Source organism: Semicossyphus pulcher, unplaced genomic scaffold (genome assembly GCF_022749685.1).
Source record: "Semicossyphus pulcher isolate SPU_LCO1_2020_fin unplaced genomic scaffold, fSemPul1.0.p SCAF_17, whole genome shotgun sequence".
Taxonomy (NCBI): domain Eukaryota; kingdom Metazoa; phylum Chordata; class Actinopteri; order Labriformes; family Labridae; genus Semicossyphus; species Semicossyphus pulcher.
In genome coordinates, this window is record NW_027211681.1 from 18,787,290 (window position 1) to 18,811,192 (window position 23,903).

A 23,903-nucleotide genomic window follows, 5' to 3' on the forward strand; every position below is an offset into this window, starting at 1 on the left:
CTGAAGAGCAATTCATTTTTCTGAAGCTGTGTTTATTTGTTGCTCTGTAATATTTAAACACTTGAAGTACTATAAAATTCCCAGGGCTCAGGCTGATCATTTCATCACGCTAACTTGATGGAACAAAATCACTCAAAGGCATTCAATTTAAAGTAAAACAAAACAGGAAGAGAAGTCAACATGAAATGTTACTGGTCAAGCTGGAGCCATAAATGTTTGGTATTTATCTTGATAAATGCCCAATCAATGTATTTCTGCTGCTTGACCCATAACTTAATTGTTGCAGCCAATTGTACACAAGTGATGACAAAGAGAATAAAGATGCAACTTTCAAAATAAAAGGAAATTCTTTGCCGCTTTCTTTCTGAGGAAAAGCTTTCCGTATGTTCCTATAAGATATAAAATCTAAGCACATACTAACAATAAAACATTATGAAATTAATGGTCAAATGTGTATAACAACTATAACATTATGAAAACATAAGGTTGCATAACAAGAACAGTCTTATTTCTAAGGCCAGTAGCAGAGTCTATTGCAAGTCAGTTTTAGTTGTGTTTTATTGATGTTGGATTTAATTTAAACTGACTTAACTCTGTTATTGTAATAGGAAAACGAATTACAACTTTATTGTGAAAGTAGTAACCGGATATAATAGTCCTGCGCTGGACTTTACACCAGAGGGACTCTGCGCTCAGGTACAGCAGCGCATCACACTCGCATAGAGGGAGAGAGAGCTCGGCACGGAGAGAGATATTTATAGCCTGAAGCGAGGCTGCAGCACAGAGATAAGGCTTGAGACCAAGCCGCAGGCAGGAACACAGACAGACACGGCTTAGGGAAAGGAGGACACGACAAAATGAAACAGTTTCTCTCGGTAGTTTTATTCGGGGCCGTGGCGGTCGCCCTGGTCAGCGCAGCCGGTGCCGAGGGTGAGATCTCCTTCGAGTACCACCGCTATGAGGAGCTGCGGAAGGCGCTGGTGTCGGTGTGGCTTCAATGCCCGAGCATCACCCGCATCTACACCATCGGGGAGAGCTTCGAGGGCCGCGAGCTGCTGGTGCTGGAGATGTCCGACAACCCCGGGACGCACGAGCCTGGTCAGTTTTACGCACACGTAAAGTCTGCTTCATAATGCGGTGAATGTTGCACCCCATCCTGCTGCCTTTGTCCCCACTTTCCTCTCCATTGTAGGGACCCATCGCCGCACGCTGTAATAACACAAACACATCACGCACTATTGCGCATAGAAGCCTGCTGTTAATTATCTGTTGTGTGAGGGGTGTTATGGGCCAAAATAAATGACCCGTGTGGCTCATGTTGGTGAAATGAGCGGAGAACAGTAGAGGAGGAGCGCAGGTGCGTGAAACGGTGAGCGCAGGGCCCTGCTGCTGCATCACTTCAAAGGGAATCTAGATGATAGATTGTGCGATCAGCTACGCAAAGCCGCCATTTTGCTGGTTGATAAGGATCTCTGCGTGTTTATCCTGAGTCGTGATTATGTCTTAAACATCTCAAAACAGGTGGATCATGCCTCATTTCAATGTTAATTTCTCTAGAATTATCATAATTTCCAATGAAAAGCAGATATCTTAAAAAAGGGCTTAAAAGAGAAAGCCTTTGACTGAATATTAAATGAAGCTGTCATCCTGAACAGTTATAATGTTCATGACTCCTCATCATCCTCATCACACTCCTTCATGCTGTCAGAACTGGACTGCAGACAGACTTGATTGAAGAGTAGAAGAAGTGATGTGAGCATATGTGAGACTTCTAGGTTTGAGGGGCAGTTTAAACGCCAGACACAGGAACTGCAAACATGGACAACCGCCACTGCTGCCCTAAGATGCAATGCACCTTCCTCTTTCTTATAGAGGCACGCCTGAATAGAGGAAAACACATTACACAATATGATATTACATCAATTCATTGGAAAAGAATATGAAATGTAGTGTATCCCAAAGTCTGCCACCACATACTTTAAATCGATTAAATGCAGGGGCCTACGATATATGCAATATGAAACAATATCATTGGCCCATTTAATACAATCACTTATATTTGTGTACTCACTAAAAACAACTAACACGATTTCCTATTTTTCTATATAATATTCTTTAACTAGATGAATAAATCTTCTTACTTTACATTGGCGTTATTGTTTCCCTCATTGAATCAATATATTGATCCATATCAGTGTATCGATTCTCACTTTCTATGTGTCATCATTTAAAGCTCAGCGTAGAAGTGCAGCATCATGTTGAGATTCATCAGACTTTTTTACAGTATTAGCCATTAAACAGCAGGAAAAGAACAGACAATGTGTAACACTTCCTTTTTCACATTCTTTAAAGGATGATGTTTGGAATTAAAGCACTTTTTGGAGATGGAGGATGGGCCGTTATTATCTCAAGATAATTATGTGATGGAGACATACAAAGATATATTTTATTTTAGAACAGAGTTGGACCACAGTACATGTATGATCAAATTTTAGCTTTATGGCTATATCTGTTGCTTAAAGTTATAATCTGGAAGATTCAGTCACTATCTATCGCAGAATGAGGTAACACAATGGTGATTGAGCCTATGGCCCACTGATGAAAGCCTTTGCATTTGCAGTATTACAGACTGGCTGTCTGTGGCGACTTTTGCGGAAAAAATCACAAGCGGTGCCCAGTTAGAGGTGCGTTTTCCTTCACCTAGCAGTGGTTGGTCTGCCAGAGAGGGTAGGCGGAGCCAAGCGGCCGCTTTTCCGCTCTCTGCAAGTGTTGCGAGTAAACAGTAATCTACTATGGCTGAACAAACAAAGAAAAGATCGATGACTACAGATACAACTTCAGAAATAAGTGAAAATCCAAAGCAATAGAAACAAACTCGACGCTCAGATGAAGGCAAACAGTCTAAAAAGGAAAGCGACCGTCAGCGAGGAAAATCAAGAGTTACAACCGGAGCCAACAGTGGACGTCACACATGCAACACTGTCTGGATATCTGGGAAGTGTACTCCCGCAATCACCGTTTATCGCCATAAGTGCTGCCAAAGAGAACAAAACTAAGATCTTCGAGATTACAACTTTAATGTTAGAAATTGAACACCTGTCTCCATTTTGATAGAGGATGTTGGACTTAAAAAAACAGGGACAAATGCTGGAAATTAGATATGCTGCAATAACCCAAAACACATTTACTCCACTTGTAGGTGTTAAAAAATGTACTCCTAATAGTGACAGCAATTAGGCAGTTAAGAGATTAGCATTCAGTACAATGTCTTGAAACGGGTCAGTGAGGCCTGTCCACATGTCTGAGCTCCGACAGCAGGAAGTGATTAATTTCAAGGAAGATCCTGAGACGCAGCCCTCAAAATAATTTAAAAAACGTTGCCTGTAATTACTGTTAAACTGGTTTACAGCTCAGTTTATGGTGTTTCAACTATATATATATATACTATATGTCTTGTGTAGCATTTTTGTCGTAAAGGTGTATTTTCCTCTCTGGGTGTATTTGTGTGGTCTTAACGGTGCACCACAGGTTTCAGCTCTTATGGTCACGGAGTCTAATGACCGTGTGTACGCACTAAATAAGCCTGTAATAGTCTGGTGGGCGTGCGCAGGCATGAGTCACAGTAGCGTTGTGGAGTCCTTATTACTACCAGATGAGTTTCCAAGCCGCTGCTGCTTCACCAACAGGGGTAGCACCTCCCCCCTCCTCCTCCTCCTCTCCCCTCCTATGCTCTCCTCTTTTATCCCTCCATCTCTGCTGAGCAAAAACATCCAAAGCAAGAAGGAGGGGGATGAAACAGAGAAGCAAACAGGGAGGACAGCTCCAGAGAATAGCAGGGAAAATGAGAATAGAGGAAGGAAACGATGCTTGGTTTAAATAAATGTGTGCGTGAGTCAGGGAGAATGTAATCAGACAAGACAGGAAACATTTCTAAGGTACAGGACCAATATTTTATCTGACCCGGCGATGTGTTGAAACTCTAAGGTGGAGCCGAAATAGCAGTTGTCAGGGGAACAGATCGGCTTAGTGCACTGAGCTGGCTGACTGGCAGCTCGTGGTTGGCTGGCTGGCTCGGCAGGACGACGGTCCTGAGCTCCCGCATCTGTCAGTAAGACGCCATCTGTCATACACTGCAGCACAGGAAGTACCTACAGCCAAGAGTGTAAGCACAATGGGTACATATTACAGTGCATGCAGTGTAAGTAACTGAGAACATTTACAAAAAAAGCTGTTATATGAACGGCCCATATCATTATTTATTCAGTATCAATGGATTACATGAGTACTTGTACGTCATAAGGTTTTGCTAGTAGAGAAAAAACCCTGCAGTTGCCCTCAGCTCAATGGTGCTTTAGCATCAACTCATTACCTACTTTTTATGTACACTTTTACTGCTTTATCAATGTAATTTGTTGACAAAGCACGCAGCTGTTTGGAGTGAACAATTGTTATCTAAAAAGGTAGCGCTACCTGCCCAGGATATAAAAAAAAAAGCAGATGAAGTTAGCGGCTAGCTCATGAAGAAGCAACTAGCACCAAAAGTAGCATTTAGCATGCATCTAGTAGCATCTATTCTTGCTAGATGCTAGAGATTAAAACAGAGGTAAAAGAGACTCAATACTGAACTTACAGTCAGCACGTGGCCAGAGACATGACTCCAAATGAATGCTAATGTTGCTTAGTTTTTAACAAATTCACTATATAAACTTGTTTTCAAGTTCCACTAGAGAATTGAAAGACATACCACCATACTGCCACAGTTTTACACATAAACATACAGGAGATCCTCAGCCGAGGTTTTAGACATACGCATGCGTAAATTTAAGCGAAAGTCGCAAACAGGTGTTAGCTAGCTCCCCTCGATACATTATGTCAACCTCTCCTCTCTAACACCTTAAGAAAAAGCTATAGGCCTAACGAGGGATAGCTGGCTAGCTTTAACACAAGTTCATATCATATACCATTAGTTATGATGGCAGTGAAGATTTCATTCACTGTTGCTATTTACTGTTACTTCTGGATGAAATGCTGATAATGTTTCACCTACAACTGAATGTCACAATTTAGTATTTTGATATTTTTAATACTAAGTTTGTCTAACATTAAGGCTACGAAACCAACTCATCTCTCTAAGCATTAACCTACAACGTGCTAGCTTAGCTTAGCTTAGCACAGACATGACAGGAAATGGGTGGAAACACCTACTCTAGCTTTCTTCAACATTAACAAAATGTGTCCATCAGAGCTTACAATTCTCACTATTAACAAACCTGAAGTTAAAAAAAACACAATTTGGCACGTTACACTGCGTTATGTGGAGGATTTTCTTTGCCAGGAACAGTAAGGGTCTCAGCTGTGTAGTGAATAACCTAGCGAATAGTGAATTGCCCTTTTTACTCTTTTGTTTTTGTAAGGATAAAACAAACAGAAGACATGACGTGTCAATAAAGAGCTTGACACTGGTAGGCGTTTTTTTTGTCAACTTTGAACAGCTAGCTGTTTCCGGTTTCCTGTCTTTTTGAGCTAAGCTTAGCTAACAGTATGCTAGCTTCCAAGTTAGCATAAGGATCTTTTATGTAACTCTTCACCAGAAAGTTAACAGGCAAAATGGAAAAACGGATACTAAACGCATGTTCCTTTAAGAAGGGTATACTTTTGTCTTGCTTTTTTTTAGTTGGCTATTATCACTAAACTACATTGCTAAAGGTGATTACATTTACCTTATACTTTAAGTACATTTTTATGGTAGTAATTATACATATTTACTAAAGTGAACTTTTGAATGTAGGACTTTTTCTTAGAAAGCAGTTGTTTTTCAAGTGTTATTGCCACTTTTACTTAAGGATCTGAATACTTCTTCCACCACTAAACACATGGTGACATGTTTCATTCAAAGGAGGTGTTTACTTCTTGCAGCTGGCTCATGAGCTGAAAAGAGGGGCTCCTCTTCACTGAAGCGGGCTCTGGTTAAACTCTTTTGACTCATGTCTGGAACTATTTACAAGGCCTCTAGTGTGAGGAGAAACCCTATCTTGTAATGGGTTTGGCTTTGTCTGAAGGTGAAAAAAAAAGATCATGTCAGTTTGAGGCACTGCTTCGTCCAATATGCTGTAGACCATCTCAGGGGGGGATGGAGACGCTGGACTGTTTTATCAGACGACAGAGGAAGTATGTAATCCCCCGTGAGCACGCACACAGATGCCCAGTTAAAGCGAATAGCAGCCAGACTCACTGCTGGATATGGTCGTATCAAGTAACATATGGTATATTGCATATGAAGTGAAACACAGGAAGACGTGGATTTAATAGTACACATTACAATAGAGGGAAAACAGAGCAAAATGGAGTGTAAACCCAGTGATTCTCAAGTAGAGATAGGAAACAGCTTTGAGGAAAGAGGAGTTGATGGCAAACAAAAAAGAAAGGAATGATGATTGAGAAAACGGCAAATGTAACAGGAGAGAAAGGGTAACGAGGGAGTAAAGGAGGGCTTGGCCGGTGAACATAGAGGGAATAAGGGAGAGACAGAGACTGAAGGAGGATGAGCGAGAGGCCAAGGCATCAGCCAGAGGTCATTTATTATACATCAGACACCAGCATGCACCCTCCTCCTCCTCCTCTCTGCCTTCTCTCAGCTCTGACTACCTCCTCTTCTTATTGTTTTGCAAAACATTATGCTTTCACCTTTGTCAATTTTTTTCCCCTTTCCTCTGTTCCCTTTATTCTCTCATTATATATCCCTAAATGTTGTGTTACATGTCTTCTTGTATGGTTTGTATGCTTCGGACTCTGCACCTCAACATGGTACATGACGTCACCTCATGTAACACTGTGTATAGGTCACATATTCAGTATGAAGCCAAAGTCCCACCTCCTTTTATAGCCTGCGATCCAGTCACTTCAATGTGTTTTCATTCAGGGTTTCGGATTTTAGTCCCCCCTGAAATAACATTTAAGGACAGGGGTTTTCCATTTTCTAAGCTTTTTCTGACAATTTGTCATTTCACCAGACATACAAAAGCAATTATGTTGTAAGCAACCAGCTATTCCAATGTACAGGCTCAATGCGAACCTGCAAACTTACAAAATCAATTATTTGAAACCAAATATTGATTTGAAAATGATTTTAATTTAAAAATGATTATATTTCCACTTTCCGTTTAAAAAATAGTCACCATGAGAGCCGCATCCATAGCAACAGTTAACTCTGTAGCCTTCTTAAAATGAGCTAACCGAGCTGTTTTTACTCACATTACATGTAAAGATTTCCACTGATGGTGAAGTGAGACACAGTGAACGAATCACTGCAGCACCGTTGTCTCCCGTACTGTATTCAGTTTAATGCACTAATGCGCCGTCTTCAGTTTTGTAGATCTCTCTGTCGTGGCCTCCAGTTTTTGCGTCTTTTAACCTTTATTGCTTTCTCGCCGCTGTTTTCGTCTCTTTCCTTTTTTTCTCTCTGTAAACAGACCGACAACAAATAAACCGGACCTCTTTCGGCGGATTGATATGATTAGAGACGAATCCCAAGCAACGGCCCGTTCTTCATAGCAACAGTCTGTTATAGAGAAATAGCAGACCTCGGAATGTGGCCATTAACCAATCAGAATCAAGTACAAGCCGTGTAACACCTAATATAAGATCCAACATTGTAGCATCTTGATTTTCAATATAACCTGTTTTAATGTTCTCACTCTCTCTTCTGTGTCTCTGTGTAACATCAGATCACGTACCCGTCAGCATTCAGAGCTAACAAACTGCTACATGAGTGATAGAGTGTGTGTACACGAGACAGGCAGACAAACGGAGTGAGAGTGTGTTTACTCATCCTCAGACTTCATTTGTCCCCCTAAGCACCTGCCCGTGTCAGGGTTGCCACGACGACTAATGTGGTGCTTCCCTAATGACGTTGCAGCAGCAGTCATTATTCGGGATCGCCAAGGAGACCGTATTGATGACCTGCCAGACAGGTTTCATAATTCCTGACAAAGCATAGGATGATGCAGGGGTTTTTGTTAGCCTAAAAAGTGTTTTATTGACCTGTGGAGAGCAGAAGAGTCGAAGGGAGGAGCTGTGTCAGAGTTTTACATACATTAATTAGACCTCTGGGGATAAAGGATATGAAAGATCTCTTACCAAAGGGCACATACGATTTATGTCTTCACATGTGACATGAATAAAAATCAGTCTCTAGTTCAAGCTTCTGCAATGTCAAGATTAGCTTTTCTCTCATTTGTATCATTGTTTATGTGTATAAATAGCTATGTGTGTTTTCTATACATGTAGTGATATTAACCCAGAAACAGACACCAGAACGGAAGACTCCTCCTCCTCGCTCTACTTCAGACGCCTGACCTGAATGTCTGCCAGGAGTTCATGCGTAAAAGGGGAATATGTTAAATTAGTTGTTTAATTACAAACAAAAAAATGTTTATTTGTGTTTTGGACTATTGGTCAGACCAAACAAGACACCTCAAAACATCACCTTCGGCTCTATGAACCTCATGTGAGCTTTAATTTTGATGGACCAAACAATGAACTGATAATAGGGGTAGACGGTAGCTTTGGGGACGACAGTAGCTCAGTTTGTAGGGACTTGGGAACCAGAGGGTTGCCGGTTCAAGTTCCGCTACAGATCAACCATGGCATTGGGGCTGGTAGCTTGAGAGGTGCCAGTTCCTGCTCGGGACGCATGTCCATGTGCAGCCCCCTCACTCTGACATCTCTCCATTAATATATGTCCATAGGGTTCTGTTTGTGCATGTGTGTATTTTGGGCATATGTGCGTGTAGCACATGAGTGAAAAATAACGTATACCTTCTTCTTATAAATTATTCACAAAAAATGACAGATCCACATACAATTTGGAAATCAAACTTCACGTCTAACACTCTTTATATTTGTTCACACATTTCCAAAAGAGGACCTTGAAGGTCAAAACGTGTGGGGGCTTTTAATAATAAGTGTGCAGCCTACCCTTATCTTCTTTTGCATGCTGCAGTTGTCCTGCACCTGTAACCAGTCAAGTCGGACGTGCATCCTCTTTACCTTTATTAATTACAACACTTGCACCTTTGTGCATTTACCACATATGAATGTTGTTTAACATATAATGAACTGATCTGTAAACTTTGTCCCAGGGTCTGAGACACAAAATGAAACAAATTTATCAAGTGTCAAACGCCCACATGTGCCCATATGTGACGTGTGTGCACAAGAGAATAAATGCCCAGCAGTTTGACACTGAAGAGTAATAAAGTGAGAGTAAAGGAGAGATGACACTGCCGGCCTCTGGAGGGAAAAGGACATTTTGATTTGTTCCACCTACGCAGTGATGCATCACGCTCGCATCTGTAAAAATGCATCCTCTAGTCGATAATGTGTGTTTGTGTGTGTAAAATCAGTAATCAGAGCTGTTGCATGAGCATGAGTTGGCAATAATGATAATCATTGATATTAACACAAATTACAGTGAGTTATCATGCTTCTGCTGGTTACCCGAATCTTACTCAAATGCATCTTAAATTCCTCCATAGCTACATGTGTGGCAGAAAGCCAAGTCTCCAGATACTCAGCATCTGCGTAATAGCTTAAATCATACCAACTCATTTAGGCAGCGCGCCACTTCAAAGTGCGTGTTCTTGTGTGTAAGTGCATGTGTTTGACAGCTCTGCCGGGCCTCTGAAGCCTGTAAAAACCATTCACCAACGTCAGGACAGAAAGAGTTAATTGTAGTCCTGGAATCATTAGTAGCAACTCGGAGAGAAACCAGATTTGAGCGTTTAAAAATAACCTGACTACCAGATGTGCGCTGGGCAGTGTGTGTGTGTGTGTGTGTGTGTGTGTGTTTTACTCACTCATGTAGCCACTAGGATTACTTCACAGATACATCAAATTCTCAAAGAAATCCACAGAAATAGATTAAAAAGACAAATACAGACGCAGAAATGTTATTTGAGACAGAACATCAGCAAATTTTGACAATATAAAAAGGTGCAAAAGGGAGAAAAAGAGCCCCTGTAAATGGTGAGATTAATCAGTAGAAACAAAAACAAAAAGCCCCCCAATAAAAAAAGGACCCCTGCTGTAGTTTGGCTTCAAACCCACACACAAACAGGCGCACACAGCCCTCGCCATCTGCCGGGCTTGAGCTACAATTCACAACTAAAAACTGAACAAAAGACGCTTTTTTTTATTCCTCAGCGCTCTTTATTTCTCGTACAGCCGCAGAAAGCCACTGATCTCTGGTTTGCAGTTAATCAAAAGAGGATGCTGTAGCTCATAATTCTTCGTTCTTTGCTCCTATCTGTCATTCTCTCAAAGAGCTTCTTCTTAGCTCTCTTTATTGTGCGTGTTGGTTTATGCTGTATATCTGTGTACATGAAGAGATTTGAAGAAGAGAAGGAACGGCTAATTGGAGTATGAAACAGATGGGTAGGTCATTAACACACAGCGTTTACTGGGAGTACAGATATAAATAGCTCTCAGATATAAAAGTGATAAAGCAAGTAAACAAAGAGCAGTCGAGTCATGTTTTTGTGCTGGTAAAATGAGAGAGAAAAAAAGCATGTAAAAATGTAGTTTAAAGAGCAGCTCCAGTCATGTTTTAAGACTTAAAATGCTTGAAATAATAAATTGTGTCTGATATGTTTTTTCTGCAAAATACGTTTAATTATCTTGTAAAAATCCTCCCAAGGCGTCTCATCCTTCTTCCTCATTAAACATTCCCCAATCTGCATAGGCCCCGCCCACTATGCAAATTTACAACCGCCCCTCCGTCACAAAAACAAAACACGTCTCTGCCATCGTTGCAACTTGTTGAAACTTAGCGAGCTTGAAATTTAGTAATTAGTAGCAGTAACGTTAACGTTAGTAGCCAGAAGTTAGTTTGCAAACATCACGATGACGGTTACAGCTGGCTTGCACATCGCCTAAGTGGTTGCCATAGGTTGCACATAATGAGATACATAGCGTCGCCCCGTCCATTAATGGGATTGGCTCCTTAGGTTTGTGACGTCTCAAACCTGCCAATCTGAAAACGTGTTGTTCAGCCTGTCCTTGGTACACTGCAGTTTAAAAGCAGACAGGCCCAGCCGTGGAGATGACTGCTCATGTTGTCCCTGATATGTCTTGTAGCACATGAAGAACACCACATGGAGATGTTAAACAAGGTTAAACACTGGATTTTCACTGGAGGGGGTCTTTAATGTCGTTTTTCAGGGGTGAAACAGATGTTTACTGACGTGAAATTCACAGCATGAATGGTGACTCACAGATTACAGGATTAAAAACAGCATGAGGTTTACAAATGCTGCAAAAATACCTTATTTTGTAGCCTGAACTCCTGTAGTCAGACTCTGTATGTATCCTAATCTGATCCCAGACCTGCCACTCCAGCAGGGGGACTCGCGCAGAACAATCTGTGACAGTTACCCACTAATGCAGTCTCTCGGCTAGAATTGAGTTCTGGGCTGCGATGTTCAATTCAGTTTAACCTTTCAGCTGATGAGTCAGTGTGTTTGTCACTGCTGGAGTGTGTACATTGAGTGTCATTGTTTTAGTGTGTGTGTAAAGGGTAACCTCCCTAACGAATAGGAATGCTTCATCAGTGACCTTCTCTTGATCTGTGACTAAAATAGATTCTTATTACAAAGATTGTGACGTTATTAGAATATTTCTACTTATGATTAAGTGGCCAGTTGTATGTTTGAATACATAATATAGAGTTACAGCTCAGTCTGTGACGCAGTGACTCAGTGATTTCCAAACTGTGGCAGGTGTACTACGGCTGGTACTTTTCAGAAAGGCCGTTATTGTAATGAAGTTAAAGTGCTAATCTTTAAGATTTTCATGTAAATAAATGTGTGTTAAGTCACTATTCTAGTCACAAAGAAAAGATCGACGACTACAGAAATAAGTGAAAATCCAAAGAAAAAGAAACAAATTGGACGCTCAGATGAAGCAAACAGTCTAAAAAAGAAGGTGACCGTCAGTGAGGAAAATCAAGAGTTACAACCGGAGCCAACTGTGGACGTCACACATGCAACAATGTCTGGACATCTGGGAAGTGTGCTCCCGCAATTACCGTTTATCACCGCCAAAGAGAACAAAATCTTCGCGATTACAACTTTTAAAGTAGTTGTTAATTCTTTTTAACTTTTTCAGATAGAAAATTAGCTTGTGCTTGGCGCCGGTTAAGCTCAGCGGTTAAATCAGCAGCCCACATACACAGGCTATGGTCCTTGATCAACGGCCCCGGGTTCCACTCCCACCCTCGGCCCTTTGATGCGTGTCATTCCCTCTTCTCTATTCCCTGTTTCCAACACTATCCACTGTCCTCTCTCTGAATAAAGGCACAAAAAGGCAATAAAAAATGATCTAAGATTTTTTTAATTTGCCTGTGCTTAGCAACGTTTGGGAAAGCGATGTTGGCGCAAGTTTAACACAATTAGATTTGAACTCTTCAGTTAATGATTATAGCAGAATGAGTTGAAATTTTAAATGTCTAAAAGGTCTTCCTTGACTTCTTATTCATGTTCGATACCCATTCCAACACCTGGATTTTGGTTTTGCCCAATACAGAGTACCCCTCCATTACAACTCTGATGACATAATATTTGAGGAAAAACTCTGCTTGCTGATAATTAAATAGCTTTTACTAACACTACACTCTCTCCTAGCACTGCTTTGTTGTTATTTATTATCGTCACATGATAATTTACTTGAAATAGTTGAGAATAATTTGTGGGTTAATACATTTTGGTATTGGAACCGGTGCATTGACAGGCACACTCTCCAAAACCCGATACAGTATTTTAGGCAGTATTGGAGAATATAGTGATGCAGGTATTGGTACAGGAACAACTCCAATTGTTACTGTTGTTATTATTATCATTATTATTATAGGAGGGGTGGATCTTTGCTTGTTACATTCTTCATATATGCAGTGGGAAGTTGTATCGAGTTGTTTTGCTACATTTTGCTACATGGTCTGAAAAGTCGTGTAACCTCTGCAATAACTCATCAACCTTCTTCCTCATCCCTGCAGGTGAGCCTGAGTTTAAGTACATCGCCAACATGCACGGCAACGAGGCGGTGGGCAGAGAGCTGCTCATCTACCTGGCTCAGTACCTCTGCAACCAGTACCAGCAGGGCAACGAGACCATCATCGACCTCGTCCACAACACCCGCATCCACCTCATGCCTTCCATGAACCCAGACGGCTTCGAGAAGGCCGCCTCACAGGTGACACAGCACGACAAAAATACACACAAACCTGATCAAAGGATTTACCACGAGACAGATTAAGTTTACAAGACAACAAACACGGAGTTAGTTCCCACTACATGCAAACATCGCCTCCTGTTTTCTTCTCAGCCTGGAGAGATCAAGGACTGGTTTGTGGGCCGCAGTAACGCGCAGGAGGTGGATCTGAACCGCAACTTCCCCGATCTGGACCGCATCATCTACATCAATGAGAGGGAGGGCGGAGCCAACAACCACCTGCTGCAGAACATGAAGAAGGCTGTGGATGAAAACACTAAGGTATGTGCACAGACACGTATCATGTCCGGTTTTCAACAACCCCATAAAAATTTACCCTCTAATTTACCTTGTCTATGGCACCAAAATAATTTTATTTACTGAAGACGACAAATATAGAAAAAATTATTCTTTTTTTTACTAAGACATCTGGCCACTTCAGATTGAGCAAAATTTCCACTTAAACAGGAGATATTTGTGAATTTTTTTGTTACATGTTGTATGTCCCATTGACTTAAAGTTACTATAATCTAATGTTTAATTGACAGTTGTTTAATAATAATATATTATGTGACAATGTGAAAGGGGACTTATCACGGCGTTGAGGATGAGAAACCAGCAGATGTTTTCAGCCTTAGAAACCGCCAAAGCACCAAACAATAGTCGGACAAAGTTAGCGATTAGCTTGTCAACATAGTGGTGCAGTAAGCTGTTAAAGTGTCAGACCTATATTGGGTGTGCTGGTTTAGGTCAGCTGGCAAAGCAGGAGCCCCATGTACAGAGGCTAGAGTCCTCGACGCACTGATAGCAGGTTCGACTCTGACGATCATTTGGTGCATGTCATCTCCCACTCTGTCCTCCCCACACTTCCTGTCCCTCTTCATCTGTCCTGTATAATAAAGACAAAAGCCACCCGAAAAACAAACAAGTAAGATATTTTACTCAAAAATTGTCTGAGCCATCAGGTAGGCAAACATGATGTTGCTCCTTAACTCCTTGATCTGTAAATGAGCAACAGTTTGTGAACACTTCAGCCAATCAGCTTAAAAGCTGATGATTTTTAAGTGTTGTCTTGTTTTCTGCTACCCCCAAGAGGCCAAAAATGTTATGATTGAAATAAACTACAGAGCTTACGTCTGCCTTGTTTCCCTCCCATTCAGAAAGATTTCCAGGCAGCCTGATTAAGGTCAGGCCAATGGAAACTGTTTATATTAGATGGGGCGGGTTTAAGCACAGTTGAAGCATTTTTGTAGACAACCAAGATGGCTGCCACTCACGTAGAAAGTTCTGAATCAAATCAGTATTAAACTGGATGATGGTTGACGTAACTCGTAAATTGTTACTCTTGGCAACTTAACCAAGCCATACTACCACACATTATGTTGAGATAGAAACCTTATAATGGATGGAACTAGCTACCTTACCTAGCAGCCGACAGCTCACGTCACAGGTTTCAATGCCCTGATTGGTTGTACCGTTCAGAGGTACTTTGGTCTGCGCCAGGAAAACAAAAGTTCCGGCCATCTTTGTCTTGCAATGCCAGGCTACATCGTAATGAAGGAACATGTCACCCAGTGAAACAGTTTCATGTGTTTTTGGCAACAATAGAGCTCTACAGCTCAGAGAAATATATCACCAGGCTCAACCCTTTATAGCTTTATAAGACATAAGGTGTGTGTAGGTTAGAAGTTACAACATTTAAGTTACAGAAATGCCTCTTTGACTTGATTTTAGCTACAGTATGTATTTTTAAATATAAGTATTTTTTTGCCTTTGCAGCTGGCTCCAGAGACCAAGGCAGTGATCCACTGGATCATGGATATCCCCTTCGTCCTCTCAGCTAACCTGCATGGAGGAGACGTGGTGGCCAACTACCCATATGATGAAACCCGCACTGGTACTTAAACACATACGTGGACGCACTTAAACCCGCTCCGTTGTTCCTGTTTGTGTCGTTAAACTGTACATAAACTGCTTCCTTGCTCCATACGTGAGTGTTTGCACGGATTTAATGAGACGATTTTTGGACTGTAACTGAAACAACAAACATTTTATTAGTTCTACAGAATGTCGTAGCTTTAATTTAAATCAGATGGAAAATGTTTCCGTCTCTGGCTTCCTGTATATTATTACTCAGAATAAACAAAATGTGTTTCGCCCGCACACATATAATATGATGCAGATGCAGGTGTTCTTACTTTATCACAGACGCTGTCTAAACAATGTGCGCTTGTTTGTTCCCTTCCCCCTGATTCCTCCTCTTAGGCTCCACCCACGAGTACAGTGCCAGTCCAGATGATGTGATGTTCAAGTCTCTGGCTAAGGCCTACTCCATCTACAACCCAGTCATGTCCGACCCTCGACGACCCCCGTGCCGCAAGAACGACGATGACTCCAGCTTCAAAGATGGCATCACTAACGGAGGGGCCTGGTACAGCGTGCCAGGAGGTAAGAGACAGCAAGCTCCATATATATTTGTGGTTAGTAGTAGGGGCGGGACAAAACATCTATACAGCAATATATCGTCGTCCTGACTTGTGCAATACAATTATCGCTAGGCTGCCGCCAAATATCCATATTTTAAATTACAAATATCCGGCGCTCTAAACAGATTTCCCTGCGATTTTGACTCACCGTGTCACGTATTGCTTATTGTATCGTATCGTGAGTTACCCTGCAGTTCCCACCAATAGTAAGAACTGGACTAGATTAATAGAGGCTGATACTGGTGTTGATATTTTACAGGTAATTTGTATTATATAAAAATGTTGGACAGTAACAGATGCTTTGGAGGTTGAAGAGGTTAAAGACCCTGACCATGCAATCGCCACATCCTCTGCTTGAATCTTTGCAGGGTCCCGTGTTGCATGTTATGCAGGCACAAAAAATAATGCAATATTCCCCTTAGTTTTGAGGTAATTGATGAACTGTCATCAAGATGTGCACTGAAGGGAATATTTTACAGTGGAGAAATAAAGCTGTCAGGGCTTTCTGTCGTACAAGTTAAGCAATAGCAACACCTTACACATTTTTATTTTGCAGCATTTATCTGTGTGTAATCTAAAATCAGAGACTAACTTTGGCCATGCTGGAGTATTCGACAAGCCTGGGCCCTATTTAAAATGTTTTTGAAACAAAGGCTTTATTTAACAGTAACACGTCTTAAAAACCCTTTTGATCTAAATCTATGCCATCATAACCCTAGAAGCCAAACCAGTCTGAAAACCACCAAACCCAGACTAACTGGGCTCTCACTCCATCCAAAAGCTCTACTCCCTGCCTCTTTCTCTCATTAATGTCAGTATCTGTACCCCGATTGCAGGAATGCAGGACTTCAACTACCTCAGCAGCAACTGCTTTGAGATCACTCTGGAGCTCAGCTGTGACAAGTTCCCAGAGGAGGACACACTGAAGAACTACTGGGAGCAGAACCGCAACTCACTGGTCAACTACATTGAGCAGGTAAGCAGTACGCCAGGACTATAAACGTGCTCCAAGGTCGGATGTAGTTTAATTGGTTAATGGGATGTAGTTTTTGTTTTATAAATCTTCATGAGGAAACAAGGAAACTAGATTACTAGAAAAAAAGATGCATAACACATTAATGGTTTTTACAACATGGGGTCAATTCAAATCTATGATGATGTGTGAACAAGAAGTCCACATACCTGAATTATTACACAATTTATTTATCATAATATAACTTCCAAAAAGGATTAATGTTTTTCATTAAATGATTGGACACCTTTGCAGAGATGGTATATTAAAGTTCAGCTCTGTAAGACAGCTTGGTTAAGTTTGGGGAAAGATCGCCTTTATTTACAATTGCTTCACAAAATTAAAGTCAAAACAATCAGTCTAATGTTGGAGGTTTGGTCGTGATACGACATATAAAACTGCTTCCACCTTTAGAGTCGAGTGTTGATGTTGGGGCGATCACAAAAGCACCATTGACAACAAAACTTTTCAATGTCACTGTTAACTTTTCAGTGAGGACAGTTTGTGCATTCTTAATCCAACAGTCCCTGATCTTTAACTATCAAGTTATGGATCCGGAAATGTCTTGAGACTAATTTTAACGTTTTTCCCCTCCAAAGAACACATTATGTCCTCTTTTCTTCAACCAATCCTTGATTTAACCTCTCTGTGTGTGTGTAGGTTCACCGTGGCGTCAAGGGCTTCGTGCGCGACCTGCAGGGCAACCCCATCTCCAATGCCACCATCTCTGTGGAGGGAATTGACCATGATATGACCACAGGTAAATTCACACAGCCCTGACACTTCTGTACAACACTGGCATGATGTTGAGATTTGAAATGTTGAGAGATGGGAGAAATGCAATATTAAGATGTTGTAGTGCCATCTTGTGGACAAACTTGGTAGTGCACTGCTTTCTCAGCAGCTTATTTTTATGTGCACCTGCTCATCATATTGTAGTGACAGTAGAAGTATTCAAACACTTAATGGGATTGTTTCCAGCTTCCTGTATTAATGAGACAAATTGTATTTTTGTAGCCAAAGATGGAGACTATTGGCGCCTTCTGGCTCCAGGAAACTACAAAGTGGCAGCCTCTGCCCCAGGATACCTGACTGTCATCAAGAAGGTGGCTGTTCCCTACACCCCCGCAACCAGGGTAAGACTTACAGAGAAATCTGACTCATATTCACTGTGTGGTCCCTTTATATTGTAATTTTGCCTCAGGGGAAGCGTGCAGAGGTAGTTTTCTTAGAGACATTGTAGCACTATCCTTTGATTAACTCATCAATATAACCATGGTGCCAGTCAAACAATCATTCTAGGGCGACTGAAATTGTATTTGTACATATTCTGATATTAGATCACATGAACTATACATAAAATGTATTTAGGAAGATTTTGAAAAGATTTCAATCTTGATAGGAAACTGCAACTAAATCACTCTAAGCAGGCAGCTCTAGGAGCAAATCGAACCGTCTAAATGGTTACAACACATGCAGAAAAATAGCTTATGAAGGCTTCTGCTAGGTATCCGGTGTCTCATTTACACCTGATTCTTCATAGAGAATTTAAAACACTTTATATTCACATAAAAGGACAGCTGTTCATACACCAAGAACACCAGAGTAAAATCTGACCCTTTCAGGAAGTACTTTTTTGTGCTTGTTTTTACCATTTAAAACAAAGTAATGCATTTTTAAATAGGCTTTATTTTATAGTCAACAAAACCCATGAAAAGACCAAACCAACAATGCCTGTATTCTATTTATAATTACTGCATGAGTAGCCAAAGAGTTCTGTGGCGTATTCCTGGACCTGATTGTTGTCCAAAACCATTAAAAGCACATTAGTGAGTCACACGATGTCCTCGTTTCACCGAGAACTTCAAAAAGTTTGGGTTTTCCTTTCTTCCTGCTTCCAGAAATACTCACTAAAAGAACAAAATGTATTATTCTATGGCTGGAAATAGTTTCCAGGAAATGCACTGTTTACTCCTGTTTGAGTAGAAGTTACTGAGCCTGTAGAAGAAGCTATATTTGTGACCCGCTTTCAAGGATTTATTAGTTAGGAAGGATTGAGTTTGGGGTTAGAGTAAAAAAGCACTGAGACACAAATTGGTGGCGCTCGCCTTTCATAGAATTAGGTAATAGGGAAAATACAGTATATCCTTGGTAGGACGTCTCTTAACTGGAATCTGTAAAATAAGAGGAAATCTCTTGCATCTTTTACTTCTTTTGTCTAATATGTCTCCACGTGTTTCTCTCTGTGTCCCAGGTTGACTTTGAGCTGGAGTCTCTGATGGAGAGGAAGGAAGAGGAGCGGGAGGAGCTGATGGACTGGTGGAAGATGATGTCAGAGACACTGAACTTCTAAATAAGCGTTTGTCTGGCTAATGATCGGGTCCGTCCGCACATCTATGTAATATATTCAACATTCATTGTGCCCGTCCGCTCTAAAAAGAAGAATATATTGTCTACTTATTTGTTTTGTTCTCTTTCACTCATTATTTTAACTGATTATATTGTTTATTAATGTAATGGTTTGCCTCATACTCCTGTAGATCGTTCAAATATCCACAGACGTATGCTGACGGACACGGGAGGAATTTGCTGGTAGTTCTGTGGTATTGTGTTCTTTATTGTACACGTGATTGGTAAACATGGCACCCACCTATATAACCAACGAGTGACTGAGTAATAATGTATGTAAAGGAGCTTTTTCACATGGCTCTGTCCATAAAAAAACGTCTTTTTCCCTGTTTTAAATGTCTCTGTTTCTCCAGGCTTTAGTACAAATACAAACACACAACCAAATAGTTTACACAACAAACACTCACACTTTCAATTCCCAATAACTTGTACACACACACACTCTATAGTTTTGAGATAATCAGGGACATTAAAAACACTGTAAAAAATCACTGTAAACAATATATTGTAAACAATCTATACAGACAAGCTCATTTTCCTGTATGTTATCGATGTTGAGATTTTTTTTAAACTGACTGCAGCACAGCTTTGAGTTTAGCACACGATGAATGGTTATAATATATACTGTATTTATGAAATAAGTAAAGCAAGAAATGTGTGGTTTTTGTACCTTAAAAAAATCTAAGAAAAACAATGCCATGACATCTATAAATCTGTCCACCTCAGTCTACCCAAAGCCATTCCTTTGTATGTGCACTACACAGGGAATACTAAGGTATGTAAGGAACTGTGGAACATGTAGAAGCTGTTTTACAAAGATAAATTAACACTAATCTTCAGAGTGGACTGTGAGGATGATGACCACGGAAAGAATTTATTGAATGTATAGCTATAGAAACAGTTACAAATGTAAAGAATAAACTGATCAATAAAACTTCCCTCTTTATGTTGTCAAACTGCAGTCTTGTCCCCTTTGTTTTAGCTCAATTAATTGAAAGAAGCTGGGGGCATCTTACATGTGCTGGCTGGTGTATTGTATATATATATTAAGGCTGATTTGTGCACAATACTGAGGATTAAGTTTTGGTTAGTGCCTTTCAGTCCCTAACAACTCTAAAACACCCCTCTTTCCTCACTTGTATGTAAATTTAGGAAAACATTTGGTGCTTGCAAAGAAATGTACAGTGATTTGGCGCCCCCAATAGTTACTATTATTTTCTATTTACACGAAATATTCATAAACCTTCTTTCAGATAGGTTTATTGCAATCGCGGGTTGGAGTATAATAAAGTTGAGTCTTTTAAAAAAGGTATCTACCACAACCACCGATTGAAAAAATATTAACTTAAATGAGGAAAGCTTTATATGGTGTTGGGTCAAGTATTAAGGGTATAATCCAAAATTATTGGCGGAAATAGAATATAATTTTAAAAGCACAATGTAATTTGTGTATACACACTTGAAAATAAAAACCTCTATATTTTCCCTTACCTTTAAAGAGTTCTTTAAAATATATCTTTAGGGTTAAGGGGTCTCTTCCATAGATGAATCATGAAAAACTTTTGTCCACAGAGTCCGCCATGTTGCTCCGCCATGTTTCTACAGGAGCCCAGAACGGACAAATTAAGGGCTTGCAAGGCCTCAAGCCCCGTGAAAAACCCTCTCAACCCCATTTTCCTCCGAGTAATTTTTGTGATTAAAAATATTTATGGAGTAAAAACGGTCATATATAAGTATAGACACATCGATCTTGCTTAATATTTAAAAACAACCAACATTAATAATATATTTAATTTACTAATGACTTCCGGTAACACTGGTGACAGTTGAACTTTGCTGCTTGTGATTTGATTGGTCGGTTCGTATCAGTTTGATTCCATTTGTGGAGACAACAAATAAACATACGTTACTCTAGTAGTCTTAATGCTAGCACTTACTACTAAAGTCTCATCGATTAGGCAAAATACAAAAAGTCAGTAAGTTCTAGTCTTGTGAAGCAAATAAGATGACCATGGCCCGCTTTACTTTTATTATTGCTTTGAAACGAGGAAAAATGGACATGGGTGGCGACGGTCATAAACTGCTAATTCCAGCAATAAGGATGCTAACGTGTTGGAGAAAGTGTGTTAGACTAATGAGGATGAAGAAGAGGACTGTCTGGATGCGCTGCATTGATACTGTAAGTTAGACTTAAGCTGAAAGTAAGCTACTTGTGTCATGTGCTCTGAGCCTCGGGCTGAAGCTAGCTACAGCTAACAGGCAGCTGCTAGCGAGCCAAAGTAGTGTATAGCTGTTTCAATAATAGTATAAGATAATGTTGTTGTATACTTTTTGTATGCATTTATGATGTTCAATTGTGTTGCACAGAATTAACTATACCTGCGTTGTATATTTAGTAACGTGCCTTTTAATTATACATCAGGGAAAGTTTTATGTCAATGTTTATGTTTTACATGAAGTTCTACTTAAGGATATTTTGTATCCTGTATTGTTATGTTTGTTGATGATAATGGTTGAGTCTGTTTTGTACTGTCTCTTGTGCATTTGTCGTTGATTTTATGTATATTAAAGGCTTATCTAGGGATGGGCATTGCAAATTAGCCAAGGCTATAAATGCTGTAGTGCGTAGCATTGGTTCACTTGCTTCATACTTGTCCCTACAAATAAACATTAAAATATCTATATAGTCTCTCTCATGATGTCACAAAACCAGCGGCTGAACTGCTTTACGGCATTTTTTACATTTTGACAACAATTTCCTTTCTAATCCTTGCACGTGGGTGTTAAACCCGGAGCGAACCATAGAGGGAGGCGCTGTTTATAAACATGGACATTAAAGTGCAGAGAAGGACTCAGGCTCAGCCCAAGTGAAGACGGAAGCTATTTTTGTCAAGTATTGAATTCATATAGGATAATCCAGAAATAGGCTTTACCGCATGGTTATTTCATATGGACTAATTATTTGTTAAATTACCAGAAAACATGCCATATCGTGATATAGGATTTCGGCCATATCGCCCAGCCCTAGTCCTGAATATTTCAAGAAATGTATTTTATGCTGGTTATAATTAAGTTTATCCACACAGCTGCAGTTTTTAAATATTAAATTAAGTTTATATTAATCCAGGTTACAATTTATGAATACATGTGCGTGGTGTACTCCAGCAGTGGCTGATGATGGCTGATTTCTAAAACCTGAAACGCAGTGCTTTTTACAAATCAATCACAGTCCGCAGAAAGGTATTTTTTAAGGCTACAATTTTGTTTGTGAAGAGTGAATACAATTCTAGTCTTGTTGTGGGCTAATATTTGGCCTCTAGCTTAACAGACAGATCGATTTGAAGTCAAGAAATGCAATATTGCAACGTCAAGGAGTGCAAACACTGTCCCTTTGTCTCTGCATAATCTGTGTTTTTTTTGTATCCCTCAGCCTGAAGTAGAATGCATTGTTAAAGGAGTATAATTTTAAGTATTCACCTCTTGGCGCACACAAACACCCCCCCACACAGACACACACAAACACACACTCAGAGCAAGGGTGGCACTTTTAGTCTAACTATGCAGTTGAGTCAGCTGTTTTAGCATTAGATGCTAACTGTGCAGATCAATGGCCCCCTCGGTCTATTAGTCATACCGGCCTTATTAGCATCTGCTATTAGCATCTCCTCATCAATACCATTGATCAAGCTGCTTTGGCCTGAGGACAGAGTGGGACAGAGAGAGGGAGAGAGGGAGTAGGATATTAATCTGTTTAGACATTCAGATTTGACGTTAGACAACAATAGATGCTGTTTTCCAGCATGGCACAAAACCGGTTTGCATCGTGTAACTTTGTCCTACAAGATGAATTACGACTTTATTTAGATTGGAACCATAAGTAGATGAAATGATTAATTGTCAACATAATCAGTTCATCATTTGAGTAATTTTCCCAAATAAAATGTCAAACTTTCAACAGTTCAATTTTCAAATGACAGGATCTGCTGCTTTTTATGTTTTTTATTTTACTGGAAGCTGAATATTGGAATATCTGGAAGCTGACTGTTCTCAAAAGAAATTTTTACTATTTTATCGTTAACTTACTGTGTGTCTTGGTCATTAATGTTATTTTAGGTTAACTCTCTAGTCAGCTCTCTATTTTCTCTTGTCATTACTCCTTTAATCCTGCAGATGACAGTAGCGTGCTGATGACCTGTCAACTCCCTCGACTTAATAGCAGTATGGTCTCAGCAATAATCAAACTCTGCATCCCCTCTGTAAGTTCCATTGCCTGTTTACAGTTCATAATTAGTATGTGAATTTGAGCTCTTGCATCACAGGAAGCGGCTGTGGTTAGCTGTGGTGAATGTTCCTCATTAGCGAGTGGTTTCCCCCTTAAAGCCTGAATGACTCCCAGAAGTTCAAGTGGCTGCAGGCTGTCTTTTCAACAACCTAAATTCACTGGAAAACTGTTCTTATTTGTGCAAAAACATGCACGTAATCCTTTTCATCTGATGTGTATAAAAAGGTGGTATTAAGTGTCTTGAGAACATTAACAACCGTGAAGAACACCAAACAGGACCTTACATCCTCTCCTCTCATCTGTGCCGTGTTTGTGTGCCTCTGGATGTGTGTTTGGTTATTTTACTTTCACTTCAGTCAGGCCGAGGACCAGTGGAACAGCCCGCCAACGAAACAGCGAGACATTGCATCACTGAAAGCAAAAGCAAAAGGTAAAAAGTTTGAAGCAAGAG

At 40.3% G+C, this 23,903-nt stretch overlaps 1 protein-coding gene across 1 annotated transcript; it reads left to right on the plus strand.

The window, feature by feature from the left end:
• Positions 1–703: 703 nt before the first annotated feature.
• Positions 704–20,126, plus strand: cpe (carboxypeptidase E). The gene is made up of 9 exons (XM_069666186.1): positions 704–1,098; positions 13,049–13,245; positions 13,378–13,545; positions 15,043–15,160; positions 15,529–15,711; positions 16,586–16,725; positions 17,422–17,521; positions 17,779–17,897; positions 19,016–20,126. The coding sequence occupies exons 1-9, from the start codon at positions 858–860 to the stop codon at positions 19,112–19,114; spliced, it is 1,365 nt and encodes a 454-aa protein (XP_069522287.1). The 5' UTR covers positions 704–857; the 3' UTR covers positions 19,115–20,126.
• The last annotated feature ends 3,777 nt before the right edge of the window (positions 20,127–23,903 follow it).

Bases quoted from the DNA above. Each gene is read 5' to 3' on its own strand.
- cpe (XM_069666186.1), top strand. From the start codon at position 858: ATGAAACAGTTTCTCTCGGTAGTTTTATTCGGGGCCGTGGCGGTCGCC. The intron at 15,712-16,585 runs GTAAGAGACAGC...CCCCGATTGCAG, and splicing joins CTGGTACAGCGTGCCAGGAG to GAATGCAGGACTTCAACTAC. The intron at 16,726-17,421 runs GTAAGCAGTACG...GTGTGTGTGTAG, and splicing joins TGGTCAACTACATTGAGCAG to GTTCACCGTGGCGTCAAGGG.